Below are 22,398 nucleotides of genomic sequence, written 5' to 3'. Positions count from 1 at the left end.
TACTGTGAAAATGTCCTTGCTCTCAAAAATTATTTGGGAAATATATATAAAAAAAAAAAGGAGGATTAATAATTCTGACTTCAACTAAATATATATATATATATATAAAGTCCATTTCAAGGTGGTCATGTCAATGGCCTATGTACATTTCCTGCTTGCTATTTCATAACTGTAACAAGAGGCAATTCAGTCATGACTTAATGTAAAATCGGTTATCATAACATTATTTATCAACATGTGGTTCTTTTTTGGACTCTCTGAAGCTGTAGAAATTAAAAATGTAAAACAGGAAATATGTTGGGACCACTGTTTTTGTTTACATCCCTCAAAATGGTTTATATATACAGTGCTCATCATATAAAAGTTCACCATGCATCAAAATACATTGCCTATATTTACTGATAAATGTATAAAAATACTCATTTTCAAAATGGGGTGAACTCAATTATGCTGAGCACTGTATATATTTGTTTTATTTCAGCTAGAATAAAAGCAGTTTTTAATAGTTTTAAAGCCATTTTAAGGTCAATTATTAGTCTCCTTAAGCAATATTTGTTTTGGATACAGAACAAACCACTGTTAAACAATGACTTGCCTAATTACCCTAACTTTACCCCAATTAACCTAGTTAAGCCTTTAAATGTCACTTTAAGCTGTATAGAAGTGTGTTGAAGAATATCTAGTCTAATAATATTTACTGTCACCATGGCAAAGATAAAAGAAATCAGTTATTAGAGATGAGTTATTAAAACTATTATGATTAGAAATGTGCTGAAAAAAAATCTGCTCTCTGTTAAACAGAAATTAGGGGAAAAATATACAGGGGGGCGAATGTTTTTTACTTTAACTCTATATAGGTTAGGTTAGGTTAGGTTAGGTTACTTTATATATACCTGAAGGTAGATTTGATTTGCAGTCGAGAGTCCTCATCTCACAACAGTGCCACACAAAGGAACTCACACAGTAACAACAAGTGAACATTAAGACATAGAGCATAAAAACACTTATAAAGTATAATTGAATAATCACTTCAAGTGATTTCCCCCCCCCCCCCCCCCCCCCCCCCCCCCCCACCACCACCACCACCAAATAAATGTTTAAAACGATCTAAAATATACAGGCACCAAAATACCTCTGCTTTAGTCTATGCCTTATTTAAATATCTAATGGCTGCTGGTATGAAACTATTTTTGCATCCTTTCGTTCTACAGCTTAATAAACCTGCGACCAGAAGGAAGGAGCTGAAACTCTTAATGAGCAGCGTCACTTAAAATTGAATTTGTGATTCTCTTAAGCTGCCTGGTTTAGATTAGATTAGATTCAACTTTATTGTCATTACACATGTACAAGGCAACGAAATGCAGTTTTGGTCTAACCAGCAGCGCAATAGCAGCAAGTGCAGGATACAGGTATAAGTTATAAAGTGCAGTAATAGAAAAACTATGGTAATATTTACAGATGGATGTACTATGAACATTATATACAGGTTGTATTAGCTATGAACAGATTTACAATAAATGAATATATGTACAGGATACTATTAATAGCAGAAGTGTGCTTACAGATAAACATAATTACAAATGTCCATGTGCAGTGGGTATGTACAGTTCAGATAAGTGAATCAGTGCAATGAATATGTGCAAACTTTAAATGTGCAAATGTTAAATAGTGCAGTGATTGTGAGGAGTATAAGTTAGAGGAGTGTGGGGGTGTATTGGGGGGGCAAAAGAGTCAGTGAGGGGAGTTCAAAAGGGAGACAGCTCTGGGGAAAAAGCTGTTCCTCAGTCTGCTGGTTTTTGTCCGGGGGAGCCTGAAGCGCCTGCCGGAAGGCAGGAGAGAAAACAGTCTGTGAGCAGGGTGAGAGGTGTCCTTAAGAATACTGCGTGCTCGGCGCAGACAGTGTTTCTTTTGGATGTCCTCTATGGCTGGCAGTGTAGTCCCTGTGATGCGTTGGGCAGTTTTCACCACCCGCTGCAGTGCCTTATGCTCAGCAACAGAGCAGCTTCCATACCAGACTGTGACGCAGTTGGTCAGGATGCTTCGTCACAGTCTGGTATGGAAGCTGCTCTGTACACAGCCTCTAGATTAGCTAGTGACACCCCAGACAGCTTACTGGACCACTTAATTATTTGATATAGTGAGTTTTTATTCTTGATAGAGAGATTCCTAAACCATGACACCAAAGCAAAGGATAAGACGGATTCAAGAAAAGCATGATAAAATAAAATCATCATGTGTTTGTCAATATGGAAATCATTTAGCTTTCTCAAACAAAATAATCGCTGGTGCCCATTTTTACAGACTGCTGCACAATTCTCATCAAAGGAAAGTTTAGAGTCAATAATTGTGCCAAGATATTTATATATAAGCAGTCTTCTTGTATCTTTGACAGTGTTTAGTTTAGTCATCGAGGGTTTCTTTTTTCTTCATCTTACCTCAGATGTGGAGGTGGAAATGGCCTGATTCGCTTGGCTGCTTGGAAATAATTGTTTTCTGTTCTCCGGAGACTTTCTCAGTTGTGTTGATTCGCTTCAGCTTTAAGTAAATGCCCTCAGAGCTGGAAAAAAGCTGCTTCTCCGTCTTTAAAAACACTCGATTTCAGTGAGACCGTACAGAAGAATGTTGCTCTGCTTTACAGTGTTTACTGTATGCGCTACTGTGTACTCGGGCTGTGCAATTAATCACAATGACACTTTGATTTTGGCCACCAACAATTGTGAAAAAACCACATTCATTCATTCATTCATTCATTCACAGATGCAAACTCTGAAACAATAATCAGGATAAAAAGATTATTGGGTCATGTCTCCGCCAAGCCCAATTTAACATGGAACTCTATGGTGATGCATTGTTGCCACACACATATTATTATTTACACTCAGTTATGTTGTAATAGTGAGATCTTTTCTCATTTAAATGATATCTTTAAAATTATATCCATTTTTAGTAATGTTATTTTGTTGTTTTTGTTGCAATGAGATGTTATTTCATTAAAATAATGTATTTTCTCATAATAACAAGGTGTTATTTTGTTAAAACTGCATTTTTTATCATAATAATGAGGTGTTATTTCAGTAAAATTGCATGTTTGTCTTAATAGCGAGATGTTATTTTGTAAAAGTTACAGATTTATTTCACTAAAACAACATTTGCTTGTAACGAGATGTAATTTTGTTAAAACTACATCACTTCTTGTAGTAACAAGATGGTATTTCGTTAAAGTTACATTTATTCTTGTAGCATCAAGATGTTATTTCATTATAAAAACAGTGGTTCTTATAAAAGCCAGATGTTATTTTGTTCAGCATATTTTCCTCACATATGATATGTTATTTTATTTAAAAAAGCATTACTTTTCTTGTAATAACGAAGTTTCATTTTATTAAAACATCGTTTTTTTCTCATAAGGACAAGAATTTATTACATTATAAAAACTTTTTTTTTCATAATAATGAGAGGTTTTTCATTAAAAGTGCATGTTTCTCATAATAGTGAGATGTTATTTTGTTAAAACAGCATTTGTTCTCATAATAATGAGATGTTATTTATAATAAAGCAGCTTTTCTTGTAATAACAAGATGTTATTTTATTAAAACATAATTTTTCTCTCATAGAAACAAGATTTTATTTCATCATAAAAACATTTTTTCTTCTAATTGCGAGATGTTATTTTGTTAGTGACAAATTTTATTTCATTAAAGCAACGTCTTTTTTCATAATAACGAGATGTTGTTTCATTAAAATGACATTTCTCGCAAGATGAGATGTTGCTTTGTTAAAGATTTTATTTCATTTTCTTGTAGTAACCAGATTTAATGTACTTAAAACAACATTTTTCTCATAGAAAACAACAAGAGGTTATTTCATTAAAATGATATACAGTTGAAGTCAGAATTATTAACCCCCCTGAATTATTTTTTTCCCCAATTTCTGTTTAACGGAGAGCAGATTTGTTCAACACATTTCTAAACATAATAGTTTAATAACTCATTTCTAATAACTGATTTATTTGACAATTAAAGGCTTAACTAGGGTAATTAGGTTAACTAGGCAGGTTAGGGTAATTAGGTAAGTTATAACGAAGGTTTGTTCTGTAGACTATCGAAAAAAATATAGCTGAAAGGGGCTAATAATATTGACCTTAAAATGGTTCATAAAAAATTAAAAACTGCTTTTATTCTAGCTGAAATAAAACAAATAAGACTTTCTCCAGAAGAAAAAATATGATTAGACATACTGTGAACATTTCCTTGCTCTGTTAAACATCATTTGGGAAATATTTAAAGAAGAAAAAATAATTCAAAGGGGGACTAATAATTCTGACTTCAGCTGTAATTACCGTATCAAAATGACAATTTTTTCTCATTAAAACAATAATTATATGTTGTGATAATCCCCACATGATCTGTCAGAAATCCTTTACATATGCTGAGTTTCATGACGATCAGTTATTGGTACTCAGTGTTGATTCCCCGTCATATTTTTGTGCAAACTGAAACCTTTTTACATTTTAAGAATTCTGTTTTTGTCTTTGCTTAGGAAACAAAGGTCAAAATAACAGCATTTATTTAAAGGAAAAACTTTTTATAAACAAAATAGTGCTGTCAAATGATTAATCACGATTAATTGCATCAAAAATAAAAGTTAAAGTTTATTTTGATGGTCCATTTGAGTATTAGTAGACTGTCTGCTTATTATCTGCTGATACTGCTCATTCAACAGACATTTAACTGACTATAAGACTTTGCAAGTACAGGTCAACTTACACTAACCCTAACCCCAACAGTCTACTTATAATCTAAGGAGAATCAGTTGGCATAGATGCAATGTAACTAATTTAACAAACAGACCATCATAATAAAGTTTGACCAAAGTTAAAAAATAAAATGTTACAAATATATCTGTGCTTGTTTTTGTGTATATAAATATATGCATGATTATATTGCATATATATTTGCTTATATTAAATATAAATATTCATATATAATACAAATTATATATAAATATATATGTAAATGTATTTATTTTGTATATTTTTGTAGTTTATGTACAGTATGTGTATGTGTGTATACTTATATTCATAAATATACACACACATATATATATATATTAGGTAAATACAATCTTTTATCTTGGATGTGATTAATCACGATTAATGGTTTGACAGCACTAATTCATTTATTCGTTTTCTTTTCAGCTTAGTCCCTTTATTAATCTGGGGTCGCCACAGCGGAATGAACCACCAACTTATCCAGCATATGTTTTCGCGCAGTATATGCCCTTCCAGCTGCAACCCATCACTGGGAAGCACCCATACACACTCCCTCATTCACAGACATATACACTACGCACAACATCTGTATTTTTGGTCAAATGAATGCGTCTTCGGTGAGCAGAAGAACACATTGTTCAGCTCTTGTATAATGTCGAGTGTATAATTAATAAATCTGTCCTTCTCTGTAGCCCTTCATGTCATCTCGTTATCCCGGTGGCCCCAGACCTGCTCTCAGAATACCAAACCAGGTGAGTGCACTACTAATTTAATTTATTAAATCATATGTACCAATAAAGCCGTGGTCACATTGCACTATTTGCCTCATGCGACTGCGTCAGACCGGAAACGCAAGCTCGTTTCGCAGATCGCTGCATTGGAAAGTTCAAGCTTGGTGAACTCTGACCTGCGAAATCGCATCACGTGACTTCATGAGACCATTATTAATCTGGGGTCGATACAGCGGAATGAACCGGCAGCTTATCCAGCATATGTTTTTATGCAGCGGATGCCCTTCCAGCTGCAACCCATCACTGGGAAACACCCATACACACTCATTCACACTCATACACTTCGGATAATTTAGCCTACCCAATTCCCCTGTACCGCATGCCTTTGGACTTGTCGGGGAAACCGGAGCACATGTAGGAAACCCACGCCAACACGGGTAACAAACGCCACACAGAAATGTCAACTGACCCGGCTGAGGCTTGAACCAGCGACCTTCTTGCTGTGAGGCGATCGTTCTACCCACTGCGCCACCGTGTCATTAAAGTTTATTAAAGTATATTAGGCTACTCAATTGAACTAGACTAAATATTTTAAGGCCTTTAAAGGATTTAATGTCTTAAAATAGTTCGAATTGTTGATGACTAGTAGTTTATTTATCACGTTTAATAAATAGTCGACCAAATAACAGGGAATTTTATATTCTGTGGACACGAACACTAAACCGAGGTAGTGGCGCCATCTTGCGGCGGTGTGTGGATCTGTCCCCACGTCGAAGAACTAAGTACTGTATAAACCCAGGGCCGGCGCGTCCATAGAGGCGACCTAGGCGGCACAGTGGGTAGAATAGAGAGGGCGGCGTCCACGACAGCTCCCTCGCCACCCGCGTCTAGCAGTTATATCCGCGCATAGGGCGGCATAATAGAGAGGGTGACGTCCACGACACCTCCCTTACCAGTCTCCCCCCCCCCCCCCCTGTCCTCACTTTGCTAACGGGTCTCTTTCGTTTTCACTTTCGGGTTGAGGGCGGCGTGATCGTCCTTTGCCTAGAGCGGCAGTTCAGCTTGCTCTTGCCCTGTATAAACCTAACATTACTTAGGTCACTGTTAAACTGCTAAACATTGAACATGATGAAACAAAAACTTAAACTTAAATTGTGTGGCCAATAACAAAAATTATATAAAGAATATTATTTATTTATATTTTTAGAAGTATTGTTTATTTTTATTTATTTAAAAACACATATAAATATAAACATTCATTCATTTTCTTTTCGGCTTAGTCCCTTTATTAATCTGGGGTCGCCACAGCGGACTGAACCACCAACTTATCTAGCATATGTTTTATGCAGGCGATGCCCTTCCAGCTGCAACCCATCACTGGGAAACACCCATACACACTCATTCACACTCAAACACTACGGTCAGTTTTAGCTTACCCAATTCACCTATAGCGCATGTCTTTGGACTTATGGGGGAAACCGGAAACACACACCAACACGGGGAGAACATGCAAACTCCACACAGAAACGCCAACTGACCCAGCTGAGGCTTGAACCAGCGACCCTCTTGCTGTGAGTTGAATGTGCTACCCACTGTGCCACTGGGACGCCCACAAATAAATATAAATATATATATAATGTTTTGAAGGGGGCGGGGTCTCGTCTTCCTTGTTTTTTGTCCTCGGCTGATCACATGCCTGCATATCCAAACACACATGCTGTGCCCCATATGGTCCAAAACCTGACAGGTGGACAAATCTAAGCTTGTTTTTAATAAAACTAATATAAATATGCATTTAATAAATAATACTACTAATAACAATAACATTATACTAAAGCAGATTGATAATAAATAAATAAAAGCCCCCGAGATGAAGAAGGCATGAAGGCAGTGCTTTTTATATTTATGTAGAAAGTAATATTTTTTTCAATATTTTAATCCTTTAATTCTGTTTCATCTGTAAAGATATTTATGTGTTGCTGTACATCCTGTGTGTATTAAGCAATGTGTGTGTGAGGCACACAACTAACGCACTCTGCGCTGGACTTTAGGCCTTCTTTCAGCTGGTCTATTAAACAGTCTATTTTAGTTCCTCAGAATAGCAATGCTCCAACAATGCGCCTTAACACACCTCTTTTCTAGACCGAAACACCCATGAGTCCGCAAAGTGGCGCAAATGGATTTACTATTTAAACAACGTGGTGGAAAACGGGAAAATTAGGGTTGCGTGGGTCTGAAAATAGCAACACGTCAGGGCAAACACGTCTTGCACCTTGTTGCTCCGGGTATATAATAGGAATCCAGTATGTCAAAATTGTTACGTTACGTAGCGGATGCACCTCCCTACGCACATAAGGTTAAGGATGACCGCTGTTAAAAGAGGTCACCCGGAGTCCCCGTTCCTGTTCCCCAAGCACTCACACACAGGCCAAGTTGTGAAAAAGGGGTAACAAATTTATTAAACATAAATTCCAGTATCGGAACCAGGGAACAAACAGGCCAAAACAATAAACAAAACAAGCTACCTAATATTAACTTTCTTACCTAAAACCGAAAATAAAGTTCCGTAAATGAAACAAACAATTCTGACCTCCATAACTATTCATTAAACAGGAGGAAACTGGACAAAAGAAAAGGGGCCTTCCCTTAGATTATTCAGCAGTAAGTAAACATTTAGCCACAGCTAACACAAAATACCGTCCTAGTACCGTATTTAACAGAGTATCTCACCAGATGACTCTGGAAAAAGGTTTCAGACAGAAAGATATCACTGCCACAAAGAGAACTTAGAGCGATCTGCTCACACACACACACAGCGAGGGGAAACAGGAAGAGAACTCGATAAACAGCGCAAATGGACAGCATTGTGGCAGCAGTGGAGTTATTCAGGTTCCTGGGCACCACCATCTCTCAGGACCTGAAGTGGGACACTCACATTGACTCCATTGTCAAAAAAGCTCAACAGAGGCTGTACTTTCTTCATCAGCTGAGGAAGTTTAACCTCCCAAAGGAGCTGCTGAAACAGTTCTACACCTCCATCATTGAATCAGTCATCTGCACATCAATAACTGTCTGGTTTAGCTCAGCTACTCAATACAACCTCCAAAGACTACGTCGAATAGTTCGGACTGCTGAGCGAATCACTGGTACAACCCTTCCTACTCCCCAAGAACTGTACTTATCCAGAGCGAGCAGAAGGGCTGCCAAAATCACTCTGGACCCCTCACACCCAGCACACTGCCTCTTTGAACTGTTACCTTCTGGTGGACGCTACAGAGCACTGCGCACCAGAACAGCCCGACACAGAAACAGTTTCTTCCCTCAGGCAATCCATCTCATGAACACTTGATGATAATAATTGCGAAACCAACATCACTACTTGCCATACACTTTTATACACATATACACTTATTTAACAACACACTTTACATGCCGATTTGCACATAACAGCTGCACATATAACATTGTATATAGTAATAAACACGTACATACACTTGTCAATCTGTATATTTGCACTCACTACTTACTTCTATTTTTTAAAATATATTTATTATCTGTTTTTTGTCCTGTCTCTGTAATCCTGTTGCACTGTAGAAGCTCTGTCACCAGAACAAATTCCTCGTATGTGTGAACATACCTGGCAATAAAGCTCTTTCTGATTCTGATTCTGATTCTGAAACAGCACGCTTTTATAATTGGCGCCGCCCCTCTCACAGCTGCACCTGATCTCCGCTCATGTGGAGAGAGAGAGAGAGAGAAAAAGAGACAGATAATAGCGGATACAGCACACACAGGAGCAATACACACTAGCATTGTCAAAATAATGTTACTAAATGTGTAACAGTTTATCCCTTTACATTTGATATTTGAATATTTGTTTGCCGTTAAGACTCACCAGACAAATATAAAACACAGTTTTCTCTCATTTGTGGGGTTTTGCACCCCTGAAAATCCAGTTTACATTAAATTTAAATGATTCATGCAGATCCACTATAAAATCACCCCAAACATTCTGAAATAAAAAGAAAGCTAAACAAAAAGGGTTAATCGATGCGTTTAATGAAATATGTATTGTAAATCACTCAAAGTAAATGTTGCAATGTCAATTTTTCATTTTAGATTTAGTGAAATGCGCTCTGGTGATGGAGTTGTTTGAGTTTAATCGTCACGCTGTGATTCATAGCAACACTTTCCAGCTGAGACTAATAATTCCCTGCAGTGATATTAACGCTGCGCTGTTTCAGTGTGTCATGAGTGTGCTGTTTCTGATCTGCTGTGTTTCTCTGTGCTTCAGGCTTTAGCTGGAGTTCCTGGAAACCAGCCGTTGATCGACCCGTCACGACAGCAGGGTCTGTGTGGAAACAAATCACTTAGACATTAGCACCAGAATTATATATACTGTGTATATATACATGTATATATATATATACTGTATATATATATACATGTATGTATATATACTGTGTATATATATATATACACAGTGGGTACGGAAAGTATTCAGCCCCCCTTAAAATGTTCACTCTTTGTTATATTGCAGCCATTTGCTAAAATCAAGTTCAATATTTTCTCATTTAAGTACACACAGCACCTCATATTGACAGAAAAACACTGAGCTGTTGACATTTTTTTTTTCAGATTTATTATTATTAAACAGTTGAATATCACATGGTCATAAGTATTCAGACCCTTTGCTCAGTGTTTAGTAGAAGCAGCCTTTTGATCTAATACAGCCATGAGTCTTTCACACCTTGATTTGGGGAGCCATTCCTCCTTGCAGATCCACAGGTTAGATGGTAAACGTTGGACAGCCATTTTTAGGTCTCTCCAAAGATGCTCAATTGGGTTTACATCAGGGCTCTGGCTGGGCCATTTAAGAAGTCATGGAGTCATTGTGAAGCCACTCCTTTATTTTAGCTGTGTGCTTAGGGTCATTGTCTTGTTGGAAGAAAGCCGCATTCATCTTTCCCTGGATGCGGCTTCCTTCCAACAAAACACCCCCACAGCATGATGTTGCCACCACCATGCTTCACTGTTGGGACTGTATTGGACGGGTGATGAGCAGTGCCTGATGATCTCCATACATACCGCTTGGAACAGGGGTCTCAAACTCAAATTGGCGGGGGGGCATTTCAGTGAATGGCAATTCATAGGAGGGCCGTTTTAACATTCAAGCACAAGAAAAAAAGTTGAAACCTGATGTAATTGATGCATCAACAGACATGACGATGATGATAATGCAAATCAAACATCAGCTGCTGAATTATATCTGTGGCTGTTGTGTGTAGGGTCGAACATTAGACACACACTCAGTCATTCTTCCACAGAGTATATGCAGTCAAAACTTTAGCTTTTTGCTTCTTGTTGTACATATTGAAGGGGGGGTTAAATTCGCTATGAAAATGCTACAAATAATAGGCAGAATGGTTATTATTCTGTCTTAACCAATTATATTGTGCAATAGCTTAAGAACAGCAGAAAGCAGTTTAGGTGACTGAAGTGACTTTACTGGCCAATGTTCTCCTCAATATCTTTCTTTTTTTGTAAAACTACAACAGAGAGGGGGAAAGTATGTACATATTCACATTTACTTTCACAAGTTCTATTCAACTAGCTAGTTTTTATGCAAGTCTTAATAAGCATATGAGGAAAATCTATTAAATGAGACCATTAGAATCGAATATTAGGGTCAAACTTTACTATGATGGTCCGTTTGTTAAATTTAAGCTACATTGCATCTGCATGCCTACTGATTCTTCTTAGATTATAAGTAGACTGTTGGGTTAGGGTTAGTGTAAGTTGACATGTACTTGCAAAGTCTCTTATAGTCAGTTAAATGTCTGTTGAATGAGCAGTATCAGCAGATATTAAGCAGACAGTCTACTAATACTCAAACTGACCATCAAAATAAAGTGTTACCAATATTAGCACAGTGATCATATTTGTTGCACCACCAGCATAACGTGTAAGCCATGAAGAAGTGTTTGCACATCAAAATACAAGTGGTGTAGAACTGATAATAATGAAACGACCCCTTGAATATTTACAAAACTAGAGCTTCAGTAAAAACAGAGCACTTACAGACATATATCTCAACGATTGAATCAGACACAGAATTAAAACACATGTGTTACTCTCGACCGTACACAAGAGAAAGAGAAAGCAAAACTAATCTGAATGCAGTACTATAAATGTTGACTAGGTGGCGGGTCAAAACCACAAGTGGCTAGACGCGACTGCACAACAATGAAAGTGGTTCAAAAATGTATGTTTTGGTGGACCGAATGTTATATTTTTGACGTCAGTTGTGGACCGGAGGTAGGAGGAGGGCAGGCTGTAAATGGCCCTCGGGCCAGCAGTTTGAGACCCCTGCCTTAGAATTAAGGTCAAATAGTTCTATCTTGGTCTCATCAGACCAGAAAATCTTATTTCTCACCATTTTAGCAAACTCCATGCGTATGGAGCTAATAATAGGCCAAAACAATCTGAATTTGAATTGTGTTAATTTAAAATATTGACAATTGTAATTGAATAACTCTGATTTTTTATATGCTGTTAAATTTTTTTTAATTTGAATATCTTAATTTGAATTTTTTTATTTGAATTTCTTAATTTGAATTTTTTTATTTGAATTTCTTAATTTGAATTTTTTTATTTGAATTTGAATTTCTTAATTTGAATGTTTTTATTTGAATTTCTTAATTTGAATTTAAATATCATAACTTGAATATTGAACATCTGAAATTAAAGAACACTGAATTTTTCAAGGCTGAATTTTTTATAGACGTATGATAGATTTTTTTGTGTTCTGAATTCCTAGACTGCAGATATCCAGTTTGTAAAAATTGATCGTCTACTCTTCCCTGCTGATGACCCCTGACCTACATTCTGCTGAATCTGAATTTCACGATCTGAATTTCTGGTTTTGAATTTTAGGATATTTAATTTGATGTTCTGAATTTATTCATCTTGAAAATTTGAAACTGTATTTTTACAAACTGGATATCCGCAGCCTAGGAATTCAGAACACTTAAAAATCGGAAGTTTGAAAATACGTCTATAAAAGTATTCAGCCTTGAAAAATTCCGTTGTCTTACATTTCAGATGTTCAATATTCAAGTGATGAAATTCAAATTAGGAAATTCAAATTCAAAACAATTTTTAATGTCACATAAAAATTCAGATTTATTAAAATTACAATTGTCAATATTTCAAATTAACAATTAAAATTCATATTGTTTTGGCATATCATTAGCTCCATAAATTCAGGCTTTCATGTGTCTTGCACTGAGGAGAGGCTTCCATCGGGCCACTCTGCCATAAAGCCCTGACTGGTGGAGGATTGCAGTGATAGTTGACTTCCTTTAACTTTCTCCCATCTCCTGACTGCATCTCTGGAGCTCAGCCAGAGTGATCTTTAGGTTCTTCTTTACCTCTCTCACCAAGGCTCTTCTCCCCTGATAGCTCAGTTTGGCTCGACGGCCAGCTCTAGAAAGGGTTCTGGTCGTCCCAAACGTCTTCCATTTACGAATTATGGAGGCCACTGTGGTCTTAGGAGCCTTCAGTGTAGCAGAAATGTGCCTTGCCACAATTTTGTCTCTGAGCTCTTCAGGCAGTTCCTTTGACCTCATGATTTTCCTTTGCTCTGACATGGATTGTGAGCTGTAAGGCCTTATATAGACAGGTGTGTGGCTTACCTAATCAAATCCAATCAGTGTAATCAAACACAGCTAGACTCAAATGAAGGTGTAGAACCATCTCAGGGATGATCAGAAGAAATGGACTGTAGCTGAGTTAAATTGTCACAGCTTAGGGTCTGAATATTTAGACTCATGTGATATTTGAGTTTTGCAAAAGTCTGCAAAAATATCAACAACTCTGTGTTTTCCTGTCAATATGGGGTGCTGTGTGTACATTAATGAGGAAATAATTAACTTAAATGATTTTAGCAAATGTCTGCAATATAACAAAGAGTGAAACATTTACTGGGGTGTGAATACTTTCTGTACCCACTGTACATACATTTATAAATGTTTCAAAGATGCAACTTTTCAATCAAATCCTTATTCCACTTGCTAATTTATTCTCCCTCTGAACTGTTGATTGGCAGGTCATCCAAATATGGGCGGGGCTATGCAGAGAATGACTCCGCCCAGAGGGATGGTTCCTCTGGGGCCACAGGTATGACATCACAGATGTAGGTTTGAGTCACTCGTCTGAAGACACCGCAGTTCATTTGTTTTATTGTTATTATAGTATGGAGGAGGCATGAGACCGCCACTCAACGCCCTCGGTGGACCCCCAATGAACATGTACGTACTCCATCTGCAGGGCATAAAGTTAACAATCGACTACATCAAACAAGAGGGAAAATTACTGTGGGAATAATATCATTTTGTAAAGGAAGAATAGTATAAAGTTCTGAAGGATAGAAAATGATATGCACTCTGTTGTTATATGTAAATAACAATAATATTAAAGAGCCCCTATTTTGCATTATAAAAGGTCATATTTTGGTTTGGGTCTCCAACAACAGTCTGATATGCATGCAAGGTCAAAAACACTTTCATTGTCTTATAATATGCATTTATTTTTACCTAATTATCCCAACTGTAATGAGAAGGCTGATACAGAGGGATCCATCTGCAGTGTATTTATTAAACACAGTTCAAACAGAAACCACCAATAAGAGCTGTTTGAGACACTCACATGAATGACAGGCATAAGTAGAAAGGCAGGCAGTAAGCATTCGTTGGTCGGGGAAACAGGCATGGATCAGGGCTGGCAGTGTAATTCGGAAACGGAGAAGAAGGCAGAGGGTCGGGGCAGGCAGCGAGGAAAACAAGGTCTTGAGCAGTCCGGGTCAGCAACAAAGGATCAAACAGAGTACAAGGAAATAACGCAGAAATGTTGACGGGGCAAACAAGACTTCGCAATGAAGTGAGCGTGCAAGCTGCTTATATGTGTGTGTGTGTGTGTGATCAGAATCAGGTGCAGCGCAATCAGGGACAGATTCGGGGCTTCTGGGGGATGTAGTGTTAATAGTCCGGGGAGAGAGACCTCTGCTGGCCAGTGAGGGGAATTATTGGGACCGAGTTGGTGACACCAACGACTCTCATATGATTTGTTCAGTGATTCATTTGTTCCCAAACCCCTCCTGAGATCGAAGCTAATCTGCGGTGATTGGTCCGAGGACCCAGTCTGATGTGATTGGTTGACTGGGTTCAGCGTGAGACAGAGAAACGCCCACTACGGTCATGAAGTAGCACTAAAAATTAACCTTAACACTTTATTCCCCACAGCCGAATCACGAATCTGTCAGTGATCGTCAGGTTCAACGTCATGATCAGTCCCGTGATCCCCCACTAGTGTCTAAAGGGAAAGGCACGTTCACGTTTTACCGGATCTGGCACTTCATATTTGGTTATGTACCATATTGACGTCGATGTGTTCAGGCAAAAGATCCGAACGCAACACGATTCATTTATTCAACTTTAAACATGGTGAACTTTTAGATTTAAACCTCAGCTGGATGTTTTCATTCACTTAGTGTTGTGTTAAACACTGCATGGAGGCTCATTTTCAAACACCCATAATAGGGGCTCTTTAATAAAGCACTGATTTTTGCACAAGAGTTAATGTAAACTGTGCAAACACTAAAGTGTATGAGTGTGAATGAGTGTGTATGGGTGTTTCCCAGTACTGGGTTGCGGTTGGAAGTGCAAAAACATATGCTGGAATAGTTGGCGGTTCATTCCACTGTGGCGACGTCTAAAATCAGGGTTTCCGCAGGGTCTTAAAAAGTCTAAAATTTAAAAATAGAAATTTTAGGCCTTAAAAAGTGTTAAATTCACTGGTCTAGGTCTTAAATATTTTTGCACAGGTCTTATTTTCCTGATGTCCATGTAGCGCTACATCTAATGCTCATTTAAAGTCTTTTTTTTCATTGGTGCTTGGTTTTCGTGGTGTTGTAGTTCTTTATTTCACTAGTCCAAATGTAATTTGCGGTATTACAACTACAAATGAGACCAACATGCAATAGCCAATCAGCCTTCTGTTACTGAACTCAGTGCACACTGGGAATGTGTAAACAAATTAAATCTGAACTGAAACGTACAGACAATTTAAAAATAGCATCGAAATAAAACCTGATTTAAAAATGCAAACCTGGAATAGCCTTGGTGTGTGAATCTCTGCCTAATAGCAAAGAGTGTTTCTGATTACTGCATATCTTAATCAGTGTGTTTAGTGAATGAAGATGCGTGTGTGTGTGTGTGTGTGTGTGTGCGTGCGTGCGTGCGTGTGTGTGTGTGTGTGTGTTTTCAGGGGTCCTGGAGGAAGACCGTGGCCTAATCCACCAAACTCCAACTCGGTGAGTGGTGTGTGTGTGTGTGTGTGTGTGTGTGTGTGTGTGTATGTATGTGTGTGTGTAAGTAAATGTCAGCAGTACAGCTGTGGGGAAACGTTTGCATCTGCTTTGTTGACTTGCAATGTGTTTTCTGTCCACACCCCATCTCAGATCCCGTATTCATCAGCGTCTCCTGGCAGTTACGTGGTGAGAGCTTTACACACACACACACACACATATATACGCACATGAATGAACACAAACACACTCACAGAGAGTACAAATACACACCGACTGATATAATCGTAATGTTGCACAATATTGCAACTGGGAAAACTGATTTCTGTTTTAATATATTATAAAACTGAATGCTTTATTAATCCACCATTATCCTAATAAACAAGTCACTTCTGGATAATAAAATCATTCATTCATTCCCAATCCAGTTTACATGAAATTATGAAGCCGTTTTCAGCATCGATAATGAGCAGAAATGGTTTTGATCATCATATCCTAATGATCTCTGAAGGATCATGAGTCTGAAGACTGCAGTAATGATGGATGCTAAACAATTAGAGTTAAATCAGAGTTATGAATGACCTTAAAAAGATTTATAAGAAGAGGACAGAAAAAAAAAACGGTTATTTTGTTGGCCAGTTTCTGTGTGGAGTTCACATGTTCTCCCCGTGTTGGCGTGTGTTTCCTCCGGGTGCTCCGGTTTCCCCCACAGTCCAAACACATGCGCTATAGGGGAATATGGGTAAGCTAAAATTGTCAGTTTAGCATCTGCTGCATAAAACATGCTGGATAAGTCGGCGGTTCATTCTGCTGTGGCGACCCTAGATTAATAAATGGACTAAGCCGACAAGAGAATGAATATTTCACAGTTTTACAGTTTTAGTGATGCTCTTTGAGGTAATGAATGCACCCTCAGTGACTAGTATAGGCTTCTTTTAACCCCCTTGTGTACTGTTAATGTTGACTACCCTTTGGTTATGTTGGTGGCTGTTTTGGCCCTATTGACTCCTGTTGTTATGACAGTTTTTGATAGCAAAGTCGTGACAGCATATAGTCATGTGCTCTTGATTGTTGCTGGTTTTCTCTGTTGGGATTAAGAGGTTAAATGTGTCGTGTTTACTGCTGATCATCAGTTGTCAGCATTAACCCTTTAGATCGGCCTGTGCTAAAGACTTTTATGGAGTTCAGTGGCGTAAAACAGCAGATTATAGTGTGTGTGTGTGTGTGTGTGTGTGTGCGTGCGTGCGTGCGTGCGTGTGTGTGTGTGTGCGTGCGTGTGTGTGTGCAGAAATACACTTGCTGTGTTTTCTGTGTTCTGAGAGCTGAGCTGCTTATTTTGAGTTTCTCAAACATACCAAGATAAGTGCAGATAAGGTCTCTCTTATCCTCCTGAGACCCCGCCTGTTGACTTGTGTCCTCTGTAGTTTTCATGAATTTTCTTTGAATTTCTTGAGCTACTCTGTCAGGTCCTGTTGTACTGTTCAGAGGACATCCTGGGCTTTCTAGTGATATGTCATTTGATTGGCTGGCATGCTAGGAACCACTTCTTACACTGCATCCAAAATGGCCGACATACACAAAAAGCACATTTAATGAGGAGAGAGGCCTGTAAATTGAGCTTTTTAAATGTTTTTTACTGTTATTATTACATATATTTGTTTATTAAAGTGTCAGAAACAATACATTTAGCTTTTATAGCTGTTAACTTGTTTGTGTTTCAAAATATCCTCCTTTTTAAATGTCCACTATAGTGAACACCAGGACCATCTTAATGTAATTAATGACTGCATGTTGTAGGAGGCAGAACTGAAGCTGAGAGGATTCTTTATGAGATAGTTGAGGGAGACTCTGATTTAGAGTCTGACAATCAGACAATTAGAGACTATTAGAGAATGACAATCAGTTTTAAATCACTTTTAGGTTAAAATAGTTTTGGATTAACCTCATTTTTGAGTTCGGCTCTCTTTCAGACTAAACTGTTTCAGGAATTTCAATACAAAAGGAAAAAATGGCTTTTGTTTTGTTTTTGTTACATTAATATTGGATTATTAACCCTTTACAGCCATTTCCTGTACAGTTGTTGTCTGAGTGGTGGTCGTTTTGAACTAAAATGGTCCTGTGGTCCACTACAGTGTAAAAATAAAAATAAAAACAAAATGAAAAAACTCTAAATTGTAAAACTCTAAAATCTAAATAGAAGTTTTTTAACCCAAAGGATGCAGGAAATCACAGAAAAAAAAAAAAGAAAAGATACAATTTTTATTTGGGTTTCAGGAGGATATGCAGTTGGTCAGAATTATTAGCCCCCCTTTGAAATTTTTGGGTCTTTTTTAAATAAATATTTCCCAAATGATGTTTAACAGAGCAAGGAAATGTTCACAGTATGTCTGATAATATTTTTTCTTCTGGAGAAAGTCTTATTTGTTTTATTTCAGCTAGAATAAAAGCAATAAAAAACATTTTATTTATTTTATTTATTTATTTATTTGACATGGACATCACAATAACACTGGACAGCCTAGTGCATTTGTTTAAGTGTTTTAGCAAACTTGCTAATTCTCAACACCTGTCCACAGGAGGCTTGACAAAATTGACAAAAGGGAACTATAATAAAAGCATATACACAGCATTATAATTCTTTAAATAAAATTACTGGAGCAAAGGCAAAAGCAAAGGCGACATGATCCAACAAACTAACAGTAGACTATTAGTGCAAACACTGCTTTGTTTTTAACCACTTTTTAAGAACACTACTAAAAATATTTAGGTTACTTTCTGATTTTAAGCTAACAGGTAAATCATGCCACAGTTTGGCTCTCTTTACAGAGAAAACAGACTGGCCAAAAGAGGTCTTACACTTTGGCACTAGACAGTCACCATTAGCAGTTGCCCGTGTGACTCTCGCTGTGTGACTTTTAAGGTCAATATTATTAGCCCCTTTAAGCTATATTTATTCGATAGTCTACAGAACAAACCATCATTATACAATAACTTGCCTAATTACTCTAACCTGCCTAGTTACCCTAATTAACCTAGTTAAGCCTTTAAATGTCACTTTAAGCTGTACAGAAGTGTCTTGAAGAATATCTAGTCTAATATTATTTACTGTCATCATGACAAAGATAAAATAAATCAGTTATTAGAGATGAGTTATTAAAACTATTATGATTAGAAATGTGTAGAAGAAACCTTCCCTCCGTTAAACAGAAATTGGGGGAAAAATAAACAGGGGGGGCTAATAATTCTGGCTTCAGCTGTACATTCACACTCTTCCCAAAAGGAAAAACTAGCAACAATCAAGAATGCATGATTATATGCTGTCATGGCTTTGCAATCATAAAATATGACCATAATCTGCAAATTAATGCGATATATTTAAGATATATTGCCAAGCTGAAGTCTGTCCTCTCTTTCAGTGACTTGGAGAAGGTTGTTCATGCTTTCATATCTTCTCGTCTGGATTATTGCAATGCATTGTATCTGGGTGTGAGTCAGGCCTCTCTCTCACGACTGCAGCTGGTCCACAACGCAGCTGCCAGGCTCTTAACAGGCACAAAAACGAGAACACATTACACCTGTACTGGTTTTCTTTACACTGGCTGCCAATCCAGTTCAGAATTCAGTACAATGTACTGTTGTATGTTTTTAAATCCCTCCATGGCCTGGCCCCTGAGTATATTTCTGAGCTAATTATTATACATCAACCTGTGAGATCTCTTCGCTCTAAGGATCGTCTCTATTTGGCAGTTCCACGATCACGCTTAAAATGTCAAGGTGATAGAGCTTTTTCAATAGCAGCTCCAAGACTCTGGAACGATCTTCCACTCTCCTTAAGAACAGCTCCAGCTTTTGAGTCTTTTCAGAGCTCACTAAACACATTTATTTTCTTTAGCTTTTAATCATGTGATGTGAGTTTGTGTATTTTGGTCTTGTGTATATTTGCATGTGTTTTTATGTGTTTGTACAGCACTTTGGTACCCATTGTGGTTTGCTGAAAGTGCTCTAGAAATAAATTGAGTTGAGAGTTAATGGAAGTCAATGGGCCAAAAACAGCCACCAACATTAGACAAGGGGAGTCAATTTTGAACATTTTCAAAGCAAAATATGTGTCAAAATAAGATTTGTCGCCAAAAAATCTTTTAAATTGCTGAAACACAGAGAAAATTGTGGTCAAATTAATGCTCAAAATCACCATTGCCAACAGCACACAAGGGTTAAAAAAGGAGTCTCATCACAGGGCAGGCAGTCAGAGGCAGTCAGTGAAAGTCATTTGCGGAAGCCATAACTGACAGGAGACACCGAGCTTTACTGAAGACAGAGGACAGAAGAAGAGCTGATTCAGCAGAGAGAGAGAGAGAGAGAGAGAGAGAGAGAGAGAGATCATTAGATTCAGGAGGAGCAGATCTAAAAAAAGCGGCTGAGGACAGCAGAACACAGACAGACAGAAACACACTCTCTCTCTCTCTCTCTCTCTCTCTCTCTCTCTCTCTCTCTCTCTCTCTCTCTCTTTCACACACACACGCACACACACACACACACACACACACACACACACACACACACACACACACAGAGACACTCACATACAAACATATAGACAGGCTCACATACACACATGCATACACACACGCAGAGATAGACACACACACATGCACATATCATACCAATACATCATGATGTTTTTGATACTTTCAATATTATATATATATATACAATACCTGTCTTGTCATCAATCCCAGTGTTAAGAACAACAAATAATAACTTGACTTCTAGTTGATCATTTGTAAAAGTGTCAGAAGGTGGATTTCTCTGATGAATCATCTGTTGAGCTGCATCAATCATCACAAATACAGCAGAAGACCTACTGGAACCCCCAAGATTCTCATGGGAATCAGTCAAGATTGGTGAAGGTAAAGTCATGGTTTGGGGTTACATTCAGTATGGGGGTGTGCGGGAGATCTGCAACATCAACAGCCTGAGGTATCAAGACATTTGTGCTGCCCATTACATTACAAACCACAGGAGAGGGCAAATTCTTCAGCAGGATAGCACTCCTCATACTTCAGCCTCCACATCAAAGCTCCTGAAAGCAAAGAAGGTCAGGGTGCTCCAAGATTGGCCAGCCCAGTCACCAGACATGAACATTATTGAGCATGTCTGGGGTAAGATGGGGGAGGAGGCATTGAAGATGAATCCGAAGAATCTTGATGAACTCTGGGAGTCCTGCAAGAAGGCTTTCTTTGCCATTCCAGATGACTTTATTAATCAGTGATTTGAGTCATGTCAGAGATGTATGGATGCAGTCCTCCAAGCTCATGATGGAGTCAGACACAATATTCATTCTGTTTCCACTGCAGCATGAGCACATATTCTATACTGGACATTATTGAAGGTTCAGTGATGAGACTTTTATCTAGGCAAAGTCAGACCTTACTGTCCTAATGAAATCATTAATAATCAAGACATGATCATATTTTATTGTGCTCAAATCAGCGTAATCTAGAAGCCTTTGAGTTTCATATGAGCCACTTCTGAGACCAAATGATCAACTAGAAGTCAAGTTATTATTTGCTGTTCCTAAAGACTTTTGTCAGGTAGTCTATATATATATATCTCTCTCACATGTCAGATGAGACTCTAAATCACTGAAATCATTCTGTGTTCATTGTTTTAAGGGTCCACCAGGAGGAGGAGGGCCGCCAGGGACACCCATCATGCCCAGCCCGGCAGGTACTACAGCCATTATTGAGCTTAATTGCAGGCAGAAATACTATATATATATATATATATATATATATAGTTAAAGTATTTTTACAGTACAGTTAAAGTACTTATTTTTTCCCCCAATTTCTGTTTAATGGAGAGCAGGTTTTTTTCAACACATTTCTGCACATAATAGTGTTAATAACTCATCTCTAATAACTGATTTATTTTCTCTTTGTCATGATGACAGTAAATAATATTAGACTAGATATTCTTCAAGACACTTCTATACAGCTTAAAATGACATTTAAAGGCTTAACTAGGTTAATTAGGTTAACTAGGTTAATTAGGGTAATTAGGCAAGTTATTGTATAATGATGGTTTGTTCTGTAGACTATTGAAAAAAATTTGCTTAAAGAGGCTAATAATATTGACCTTAAAATGGTTTTAAAAAAATTTAAAACTGCTTTTATTCTAGCTGAAATCAAACAAATAAGACTTTCTCCAGAAGAAAAAATATTATCAGACATACTGTGAACATTTCCTGAATCTGTTCAACATCATTTGGCAAATATTTAAAGAAAAAAAAATCAAAGGTGGGCTAATAATTCTGACTTTAACTATATATATATATAAATAATTGTAAAAATATATTATTTTAGACTTTATATTATAATTTTGATTTATGTAATGTTTCAGAATAAATTTAAATTTTTCTTTAATGCATTATTTTAGATATTGGATTGTAAGATTTACTATTCATTATATTATTAGATTGACATTTTTTACACTAGGGTCAATACTGTTTGGCCCCTTAAGATTTCTTT

General features: G+C 37.4%; 1 protein-coding gene across 1 annotated transcript in view; it reads left to right on the top strand.

The window, feature by feature from the left end:
• Positions 1–22,398, top strand: part of ssbp2b (single stranded DNA binding protein 2b) — a 129,831-nt gene that overhangs the window by 96,477 nt on the left and 10,956 nt on the right. Inside the window, exons 6-12 of the mRNA XM_056466670.1 lie at positions 5,464–5,523; positions 9,797–9,851; positions 13,613–13,683; positions 13,759–13,814; positions 15,829–15,874; positions 16,022–16,057; positions 21,544–21,598. Coding sequence (XP_056322645.1) covers positions 5,464–5,523; positions 9,797–9,851; positions 13,613–13,683; positions 13,759–13,814; positions 15,829–15,874; positions 16,022–16,057; positions 21,544–21,598 — 379 coding nt within the window. The remainder of the gene's footprint in view (positions 1–5,463; positions 5,524–9,796; positions 9,852–13,612; positions 13,684–13,758; positions 13,815–15,828; positions 15,875–16,021; positions 16,058–21,543; positions 21,599–22,398) is intronic.

This window comes from Danio aesculapii, chromosome 10 (genome assembly GCF_903798145.1).
Source record: "Danio aesculapii chromosome 10, fDanAes4.1, whole genome shotgun sequence".
Lineage (NCBI taxonomy): Eukaryota > Metazoa > Chordata > Actinopteri > Cypriniformes > Danionidae > Danio > Danio aesculapii.
This window is presented reverse-complemented; position numbering and strand designations above follow the sequence as displayed.